The 11,386-nt window shown below is 42.1% G+C and overlaps 1 protein-coding gene across 1 annotated transcript in view; it reads left to right on the top strand.

The window, feature by feature from the left end:
• Nucleotides 1–750, top strand: part of LOC115783941 (piggyBac transposable element-derived protein 3-like) — a 2,545-nt gene extending 1,795 nt beyond the window's left edge. The window contains exon 4 of the mRNA XM_030734949.1: nucleotides 1–750. This exon is cut by the window's left edge and continues 313 nt beyond it. Coding sequence (XP_030590809.1) covers nucleotides 1–513 — 513 coding nt within the window. The 3' untranslated portion in view covers nucleotides 514–750.
• The last annotated feature ends 10,636 nt before the right edge of the window (nucleotides 751–11,386 follow it).

Below are 11,386 nucleotides of genomic sequence, written 5' to 3' on the forward strand. Positions count from 1 at the left end.
TACAACACCAACATGGGTGGGGTTGATATGTGTGATAGAATGCTTAGTTTTTATAGAATGGCTAACCGCACAAGGAAGTGGACTGTACGCACAATCCTACACTTCTTCGATCTGGCTATCACCAACTCCTGGTTACAGTATAAGGAAGACAGCCAAGCTTTGGCACGACCTATGAAGAAAACTCTCCAATACCATGACTTCAAACTGCTCTTAGGTGAGGAACTGATTGCCCAGGGGCAGTCAGGCCAACCTAATCCAATTGAATCTGATGCGTCGAATGATGAGGAGTACGTTCCATCACAGAAGAGAAGGAGGCCCCAGCCAGATAAGGAAGTGAGAAAGTATGGAGCTGTCCATTTGCCACAGATGATGGACAATCCTAATAGTTCCAGGTGCAGAGCAGAAGGGTGCACTGGAAAAACCTACATAAAGTGCATCAAATGCAACATGTACCTCTGCATCTCAAAGAAGAAGAACTGCTTTATGGACTACCACAAACCAAAACAGAACTAACACACCTGATTAAACTACACTAATCAGCTTGCTTTTGATAAGCTGAATGAGGTCCCTGGAAATCTGAACCACTGGCTTGAATGGTGTAGCCATTTGAAATTTACAGCACTAAAGATTGTCAGAGTTCAGAGGTAAATGTATGCCTCGAAATGTGTTCATATTTGCCACAAGAGAGTCCCGATGTCCTCTCCAAAGGACATACTCTAAAAAATAAATAAAAACATGTTTTGAAATTTTTTCAATTGTAGTGATGTTTTTTCACACCAAAGAGTCATGTAGTGTAAAAAAAATTGAAATTCAAAAACTTTTTTTTCTCTGGGTCTCAGGAGGATATATCTATATCTATATCTATATATCTATATATCTATATCTATATATATATATCTATATATCTATATCTATATATCTATATATCTATATATATATATATATATATATATATATATATATATATATATATATATACACTTACACATATATAATCTTTGCACAAAAAGTAGCAAGTGTGGTTGTGTTGGTCACTCTGGCACGAACAGCACACCCAGGCTGATCCCACAAATGTTCAGAGGGGTTGACGTCAGGACTGCAGGCAGGCCATTCCATCCTCTCCACGCCCAAATTCTGGAGGTTATCTCTGATAAACCCCACTCTGTGGGGGCGAGCGCTGTCATCTGGGAGTCCCAAACTGTGCAGATACGGGATTGCAGCTGGTTGCAGAATCTCATCTGGGACTGATGCCTCGAATGATGACAAGCCTGATTGTCAGCACCTGGGGTTTCAGAAGCTGTTTATACAAAAGCTGAATAAGCTGTTTGGTACTGGCAGAGAAGATTTGGCAAGTTTATCATGGGTGCAATACTCAACTCTGCTGCTTAACTACATTTTTTTCCTTGCAAATGTGGCTCCATTTAAGGGGAAATAAACAGGCTTTCCAACAATGTAAGATTTACTGCCAAAATGCATTGTTACAACAAAGAAATAATTGACCAAACACACCAGTCAAATACTAGGATATAAAAAAACTGTTTAAAAAATGTGCTTTGCCCCAAAATAATATTTGAAAAAAAAGAAAAACATGAAGTCATACCCCTACCACCGGCTGTTAAAACTCAGGACGCTTTATTACCCACGGCTCTCTTCCGTTTTTGCCTCTGGCTAACTTGACACTTCTCTGACGTCACCTGTTTACTGCCTTCCAATTGAGCGCACGTTTCACACGTGACAGACGTTTGGGGCCGGGCGCGTACTCGCTCTATTCTCGCGAACTCGCCAAATCCCACCTGTCCCACCAGCTGCGTGGAGCTGCGTGAAGCTGACACCCCACCCACGTGAAAATGTCCAGCAAATAGACTGAGCGGTTAGTGCTCCGTTTGTGTTGGTTGGTGCCGTTAAAATTTTCGTTTGTGCTGCTTTCATTTCTGAGATATTATGAATTATAATTTTGGACGATGACGTCACACACACACCTATCCTGCTCCAAAACAAACCACAGTGGTCTACTTGCACCTGCATGGCTTAATCTTTGAGACAAGCATATGCTGCTTACTGGCATGATCAACCAGGTAGCCCCCCGACAGCTCGCCCCCCCTCTCGGAGGAGGCAGAGGACGGAGGAGGAGAAGAAGGAGAAGTGCGCGTGGCTGCGGAGCCATCACCGAGACGCACCAGCCAGGCTCCCCTCTCGCTCCGCTGAGGAGGAGAAAACCGGCGTGGAGCGAGGCGTCTATATATATAATATATATATATATATATGTATATATATGTATGTATATATATATATATATATATATATATATATATATATATATATATATATATATATATATATATATATATATATATATGTATGTATATATATATATATATATATATATATATATATATATATATATATGTGTGTGTGTGTGTGTGTGTGTGTGTGTGTGTGATCAACTCTGAGTTTGTTTTTAAACTCAGTTTGTTGAACCTGCTTCCCTGGAATAGGCCCCTGATCTGAGTGTTTTCCAAAACAGTGGCTTTGGTTCTGGACAGCCTTTTTTTTGAGGAAAAGTATGAGGAAACACACCTCAGCCACTTCACTGGTAAAGTGTGTTACAGTATAACAAGCAGCCTTTTCAGTTGCTTGTTAACACAATTGTCCTCTGTGTTGACTCACTCTTTTCTGTCTGCTTCTTCTTGTTAGGGCCCGAGCACGAACTGTGCGAAGGCCCTATTGTAATTGCTTCGTTTATTATTATTTTTTTTTTTTTTATTTTTTTTTTTTTTATTATTATTATTATTATTATTATTCAGGCAAATGAATTGGCTTTTTGGGGGCTTTATCATATTCAAAAACTCATGACACTTTGCACATGCGTCACACCTGGTGAAAATTTAAGTATTTTAATGGGCTCGGGCAAGGGCGCGCCCAAATGGCTCGCTAGCGCCCCCTAAACTGGAGCCCCACCGCTGTGTTTCACGTACATGAATGAAACTTCATACACATGTATATCATGTCCAGGCGCACAAAAAATCCTCTTGGAGCCATGCCCTAAACCCAACAGGAAGTCCGCCATTTTGAATTAATTATGCAAATTTGGCGATTTGCAGCCCTCACACTTTTTCTAATAACTCAGAGGTTTTAGACGTTATCATCTTCATATTTGGTTTGTCTAACCTACACCCCCAGGGGAATCTAAATCTCGAAAATGGTGAGTTTTTGCCAAGGGGGAGGGGTCCTTATGCCCCTTTGAACTTTGATCATTCGCCATGAAAATTTGATTGCCTCTCATTCATACCTACATGATCCAATGTGCATCAAACTTCTCCAGTAGGATGAGGGTGCCCCCCTGAACACATACATATGACAATATTTAATATCAGTCGCAGCGCCACCTAGTGGGAACAGGAAATGTCATATTTTACACTTGGAGGTCCAGCTCCAAGGTGGTTTAGCAGAACCATCTCAAATTTCACCTGGAAAGCCTTAAGAAGTTGGACTTACTGTGTTTTCAAAACTGTGAGTTTTTGACAAAAGGGCGTGACCCTTATGGGACGGCAAAGTTCGATGATTCGCCATGAACACAAAAATGGCTGTAACTCTAAGCCAACTTGCCCAATCTGGCTCAAACTTCAGTGGTGTGATAAGCATGCTGCCCTGAACACATTCATATGCATAAAGTCCATAAACGTTAGAGCGCCGCCTAGTGGCAGCTCGGAATATCTTAAAATAGCATGTTTTTTGAGTAGCCCCGGAGCTACGTTTTATCTACATGTATGAAAATGTACAGGCTCATGTAACATACTAAGACGTACAAAAAAGTCTCTTGGACCCATACCCCAAACCCTACAGGAAGTCGGCCATCTTCAATTGAAGGTGTCAATTTTTGCGATTTCCACGCCTGCTATTTGAACGAACTCGTCCTAGGGCATTTCACCCACTGACACCAAATTGGCTCCAGATCATCTACACAAGTAGCCCATCAAATATTGTGGAAATCTTTACAAAATATTAAACGGCCTTGTCACACCAGGCCATTAAATTTGGCCTTTGTTTTTCTCCCTCACCACCAAAATTGTTTGTGCACTTGTTCGCACATGCTTTGTCTGATCAGGCTGAAAATTTAATCACTCATGTACACACCCAGGCTGAATCCATAACTACAGATTCAAGACTGTAGGCGCAATAGCGCCCCCTACAGAAGCAAATGAAAATTTGTATGACCGTCCACAGAATTAGTTTTGCTCTGAAATACATGAAATATCTTTCACCATTCCTTACAAAATCCTCATCTATTTGATAAGCCTCCTGCCCTGAACACATTGATATGCATAAAGTCCATAAACGTTAGAGCGCCCCCTACTGGCAGCTTTAAATATCATAATATACCATGTTTTTTAGCTAGCCCCTGAGTTACATTTTATCTACAGCTCTGAAATTTTGCACACTCATGTAACATCCTAAGACATACAAAAAAGTCTCTTGGAGCCATACTCCAAACCCTACAGGAAGTCCAGCATCTTCAATTGAACGTGTCAATTTTTGCCATTTTCAGGCCTGCTATTTGAATGAACTCCTCCTAGGGCATTTCACCCAGTGAGACCAAATTGGCTCCACATCATCTAGACAAACAGCCCATCAAAAAAGTCAATCAGACCCATGCCCTATTTTGCATGCTGGAGCCGTGACCACACCCCCAAATATTCCATTGCGTCTATGCCGAGAGCAAAAGATACCTTTTCCTATAAAAGAATTCAACTTTCTAGAGACCCATCACGATCACAAAACCTCCGAGTGCGGCACGGGTCGACGAGCGCCACAGGTCGACGCGCGCGGAGTGCGAGGGCCCGATATCACCGCTTGCGGTTTTAATTAGGGCCCGAGCACGAACTGTGCGAAGGCCCTATTGTAATTGCTTCGTTTATTAGGGCCCGAGCACGAACTGTGCGAAGGCCCTATTGTAATTGCTTCGTTTATTATTATTTTTTTTTTTTTTTTTTTTTTTTTTTTTATTAGGGCCCGAGCACGAACTGTGCGAAGGCCCTATTGTAATTGCTTCGTTTATTATTTTTTTTTTTTTTTTTTTTTTTTTTTTATTATTATTATTATTATTTTTTTTATTTTTATTATTATTATTCAGGCAAATGAATTGGCTTTTTGGGGGCTTTATCATATTCAAAAACTCATGAAACTTTGCACATGCGTCACACCTGGTGAAAATTTAAGTATTTTAATGGGCTCGGGCAAGGGCGCGCCCAAATGGCTCGCTAGCGCCCCCTAAACTGGAGCCCCACCGCTGTGTTTCACGTACATGAATGAAACTTCATACACATGTATATCATGTCCAGGCGCACAAAAAATCCTCTTGGAGCCATGCCCTAAACCCAACAGGAAGTCCGCCATTTTGAATTAATTATGCAAATTTGGCGATTTGCAGCCCTCACGCTTTTTCTAATAACTCAGAGGTTTTAGACGTTATCATCTTCATATTTGGTTTGTCTAACCTACACCCCCAGGGGAATCTAAATCTCGAAAATGGTGAGTTTTTGCCAAGGGGGAGGGGTCCTTATGCCCCTTTGAACTTTGATCATTCGCCATGAAATTTTGATTGCCTCTCATTCATACCTACATGATCCAATGTGCATCAAACTTCTCCAGTAGGATGAGGGTGCCCCCCTGAACACATACATATGACAATATTTAATATCAGTCGCAGCGCCACCTAGTGGGAACAGGAAATGTCATATTTTACACTTGGAGGTCCAGCTCCAAGGTGGTTTAGCAGAACCATCTCAAATTTCACCTGGAAAGCCTTAAGAAGTTGGACTTACTGTGTTTTCAAAACTGTGAGTTTTTGACAAAAGGGCGTGACCCTTATGGGACGGCAAAGTTCGATGATTCGCCATGAACACAAAAATGGCTGTAACTCAAAGCCAACTTGCCCAATCTGGCTCAAACTTCAGTGGTGTGATAAGCATGCTGCCCTGAACACATTCATATGCATAAAGTCCATAAACGTTAGAGCGCCGCCTAGTGGCAGCTCGGAATATCTTAAAATAGCATGTTTTTTGAGTAGCCCCGGAGCTACGTTTTATCTACATGTATGAAAATGTACAGGCTCATGTAACATACTAAGACGTACAAAAAAGTCTCTTGGACCCATACCCCAAACCCTACAGGAAGTCGGCCATCTTCAATTGAAGGTGTCAATTTTTGAGATTTCCACGCCTGCTATTTGAACGAACTCGTCCTAGGGCATTTCACCCACTGACACCAAATTGGCTCCAGATCATCTACACAAGTAGCCCATCAAATATTGTGGAAATCTTTAAAAAATATTAAACGGCCTTGTCACACCAGGCCATTAAATTTGGCCTTTGTTTTTCTCCCTCACCACCAAAATTGTTTGTGCACTTGTTCGCACATGCTTTGTCTGATCAGGCTGAAAATTTAATCACTCATGTACACACCCAGGCTGAATCCATAACTACAGATTCAAGACTGTAGGCGCAATAGCGCCCCCTACAGAAGCAAATGAAAATTTGTATGACCGTCCACAGAATTAGTTTTGCTCTGAAATACATGAAATATCTTTCACCATTCCTTACAAAATCCTCATCTCTTTGATAAGCCTCCTGCCCTGAACACATTGATATGCATAAAGTCCATAAACGTTAGAGTGCCCCCTACTGGCAGCTTTAAATATCATAATATACCATGTTTTTTAGCTAGCCCCTGAGTTACATTTTATCTACAGCTCTGAAATTTTGCACACTCATGTAACATCCTAAGACATACAAAAAAGTCTCTTGGAGCCATACTGGAAACCCTACAGGAAGTCCAGCATCTTCAATTGAAAGTGTCAATTTTTGCCATTTTCAGGCCTGCTATTTGAATGAACTCCTCCTAGGGCATTTCAGCCAGTGAGACCAAATTGGCTCCACATCATCTAGACAAACAGCCCATCAAATATTGTGGAAATCTTGACAAAATATTAAACGGTGTTGTCACACCAGGCCATTGAAGTTGGCTTTCATTTTTCTCAATGGCGACCAAAATTGTTTGGGCACGTGTTCGTACACGCTTTGCCCGATCTGCCTGAAAATGTAATCACTCATGTACACAGCCACTCTGAACCCATAACTATGGATTCAAGGCTATACGTAGCTGCAAGAGCGCCCCCTACAGAAGCAAATGAAATTTTGTATAGCATCCACAAACTTAGTTTCTCGGAAATGTATGAAAATGTGTTTCAACATTCTTGACATCATCCTGATCAAAACAGTCTATCAGACCCATGCCCTATTTTGCATGCTGGAGCCGTGACCCCACCCCCAATATTCCATTGCGTCTATGCCGAGAGCAAAAGATATCTTTTCCTATAAAAGAATTCAACTTTCTACAGACCTTCTGTACACCATCACGATCACAAGACCTCCGAGTCCGGCACGGGTCGACGAGCGCCACGGGTCGACGCGCAGGGAGTGCGAGGGCCCGATATCACCGCTTGCGGTTTTAATTAGGGCCCGAGCACGAACTGTGCGAAGGCCCTATTGTAATTGCTTCGTTTATTAGGGCCCGAGCACGAACTGTGCGAAGGCCCTATTGTAATTGCTTCGTTTATTATTATTATTATTATTAGGGCCCGAGCACGAACTGTGCGAAGGCCCTATTGTAATTGCTTCGTTTATTATTATTATTATTTTTATTATTCAGGCAAATGAATTGGCTTTTTGGGGGCTTTATCATATTCAAAAACTCATGAAACTTTGCACATGCGTCACACCTGGTGAAAATTTAAGTATTTTAATGGGCTCGGGCAAGGGCGCGCCCAAATGGCTCGCTAGCGCCCCCTAAACTGGAGCCCCACCGCTGTGTTTCACGTACATGAATGAAACTTCATACACATGTATATCATGTCCAGGCGCACAAAAAATCCTCTTGGAGCCATGCCGTAAACCCAACAGGAAGTCCGCCATTTTGAATTAATTATGCAAATTTGGCGATTTGCAGCCCTCACACTTTTTCTAATAACTCAGAGGTTTTAGACGTTATCATCTTCATATTTGGTTTGTCTAACCTACACCCCCAGGGGAATCTAAATCTCGAAAATGGTGAGTTTTTGCCAAGGGGGAGGGGTCCTTATGCCCCTTTGAACTTTGATCATTCGCCATGAAATTTTGATTGCCTCTCATTCATACCTACATGATCCAATGTGCATCAAACTTCTCCAGTAGGATGAGGGTGCCCCCCTGAACACATACATATGACAATATTTAATATCAGTCGCAGCGCCACCTACTGGGAACAGGAAATGTCATATTTTACACTTGGAGGTCCAGCTCCAAGGTGGTTTAGCAGAACCATCTCAAATTTCACCTGGAAAGCCTTAAGAAGTTGGACTTACTGTGTTTTCAAAACTGTGACTTTTTGACAAAAGGGCGTGACCCTTATGGGACGGCAAAGTTCGATGATTCGCCATGAACACAAAAATGGCTGTAACTCAAAGCCAACTTGCCCAATCTGGCTCAAACTTCAGTGGTGTGATAAGCACCTGTCCCTGAACACACTGATATGCATAAAGTCCATAAACGTTAGAGCGCCGCCTAGTGGCAGCTCGGAATATCTTAAAATAGCAAGTTTTTTGAGTAGCCCCGGAGCTACGTTTTATCTACATGTATGAAAATGTACAGGCTCATGTAACATACTAAGACGTACAAAAAAGTCTCTTGGACCCATACCCCAAACCCTACAGGAAGTCGGCCATCTTCAATTGAAGGTGTCAATTTTTGCGATTTCCACGCCTGCTATTTGAACGAACTCGTCCTAGGGCATTTCACCCACTGACACCAAATTGGCTCCAGATCATCTACACAAGTAGCCCATCAAATATTGTGGAAATCTTTACAAAATATTAAACGGCCTTGTCACACCAGGCCATTAAATTTGGCCTTTGTTTTTCTCCCTCACCACCAAAATTGTTTGTGCACTTGTTCGCACATGCTTTGTCTGATCAGGCTGAAAATTTAATCACTCATGTACACACCCAGGCTGAATCCATAACTACAGATTCAAGACTGTAGGCGCAATAGCGCCCCCTACAGAAGCAAATGAAAATTTGTATGACCGTCCACAGAATTAGTTTTGCTCTGAAATACATGAAATATCTTTCACCATTCCTTACAAAATCCTCATCTATTTGATAAGCCTCCTGCCCTGAACACATTGATATGCATAAAGTCCATAAACGTTAGAGCGCCCCCTACTGGCAGCTTTAAATATCATAATATACCATGTTTTTTAGCTAGCCCCTGAGTTACATTTTATCTACAGCTCTGAAATTTTGCACACTCATGTAACATCCTAAGACATACAAAAAAGTCTCTTGGAGCCATACTCCAAACCCTACAGGAAGTCCAGCATCTTCAATTGAAAGTGTCAATTTTTGCCATTTTCAGGCCTGCTATTTGAATGAACTCCTCCTAGGGCATTTCACCCAGTGAGACCAAATTGGCTCCACATCATCTAGACAAACAGCCCATCAAAAAAGTCAATCAGACCCATGCCCTATTTTGCATGCTGGAGCCGTGACCACACCCCCAAATATTCCATTGCGTCTATGCCGAGAGCAAAAGATACCTTTTCCTATAAAAGAATTCAACTTTCTAGAGACCCATCACGATCACAAAACCTCCGAGTGCGGCACGGGTCGACGAGCGCCACAGGTCGACGCGCGCGGAGTGCGAGGGCCCGATATCACCGCTTGCGGTTTTAATTATTAGGGCCCGAGCACGAACTGTGCGAAGGCCCTATTGTAATTGCTTCGTTTATTATTTTTATTATTATTTTTTTTATTTTTATTATTATTCAGGCAAATGAATTGGCTTTTTGGGGGCTTTATCATATTCAAAAACTCATGAAACTTTGCACATGCGTCACACCTGGTGAAAATTTAAGTATTTTAATGGGCTCGGGCAAGGGCGCCCCCAAATGGCTCGCTAGCGCCCCCTAAACTGGAGCCCCACCGCTGTGTTTCACGTACATGAATGAAACTTCATACACATGTATATCATGTCCAGGCGCACAAAAAATCCTCTTGGAGCCATGCCCTAAACCCAACAGGAAGTCCGCTATTTTGAATTAATTATGCAAATTTGGCGATTTGCAGCCCTAACACTTTTTCTAATAACTCAGAGGTTTTAGACGTTATCATCTTCATATTTGGTTTGTCTAACCTACACCCCCAGGGGAATCTAAATCTCGAAAATGGTGAGTTTTTGCCAAGGGGGAGGGGTCCTTATGCCCCTTTGAACTTTGATCATTCGCCATGAAATTTTGATTGCCTCTCATTCATACCTACATGATCCAATGTGCATCAAACTTCTCCAGTAGGATGAGGGTGCCCCCCTGAACACATACATATGACAATATTTAATATCAGTCGCAGCGCCACCTAGTGGGAACAGGAAATGTCATATTTTACACTTGGAGGTCCAGCTCCAAGGTGGTTTAGCAGAACCATCTCAAATTTCACCTGGAAAGCCTTAAGAAGTTGGACTTACTGTGTTTTCAAAACTGTGAGTTTTTGACAAAAGGGCGTGACCCTTATGGGACGGCAAAGTTCGATGATTCGCCATGAACACAAAAATGGCTGTAACTCAAAGCCAACTTGCCCAATCTGGCTCAAACTTCAGTGGTGTGATAAGCATGCTGCCCTGAACACACTCATATGCATAAAGTCCATAAACGTTAGAGCGCCGCCTAGTGGCAGCTCGGAATATCTTAAAATAGCAAGTTTTTTGAGTAGCCCCGGAGCTACGTTTTATCTACATGTATGAAAATGTACATGCTCATGTAACATACTAAGACGTACAAAAAAGTCTCTTGGACCCATACCCCAAACCCTACAGGAAGTCGGCCATCTTCAATTGAAGGTGTCAATTTTTGCGATTTCCACGCCTGCTATTTGAACGAACTTGTCCTAGGGCATTTCACCCAGTGACACCAAATTGGCTCCAGATCATCTACACAAGTAGCCCATCAAAAGTTATTCAGGGTTTTGTAGAATATTGAACGGTGTTGCCATGGCAACCCTCTGAATTTGGACTTTTTTCAATTTCAAATTCACAGAGATTCTAAACATCAGCCCCTGGGCTGTGCTTTCTCTATGTACCTGAAAATGTGCCTGCTGATGTAAAATGCTAACATCTACAAAAAAGTCTCTTGGACCGATAGCCGAAACACAACAGGAAGTCAGCCACGTTCACTTTAAAGTGTCATTTTTGCAGCATTTTTCGCCTTTTCCAGGCCTTTTTGCCTCAACTCCTCCTAGGGCATTTGACCCAGTGAGACCAAAATGGCTCCAGATCATCCACACAAGTAGCCCATCAAAAGA

This window comes from Archocentrus centrarchus, chromosome 8, assembly GCF_007364275.1.
Source record: "Archocentrus centrarchus isolate MPI-CPG fArcCen1 chromosome 8, fArcCen1, whole genome shotgun sequence".
In the NCBI taxonomy this organism is placed as follows: Eukaryota; Metazoa; Chordata; class Actinopteri; order Cichliformes; family Cichlidae; genus Archocentrus; species Archocentrus centrarchus.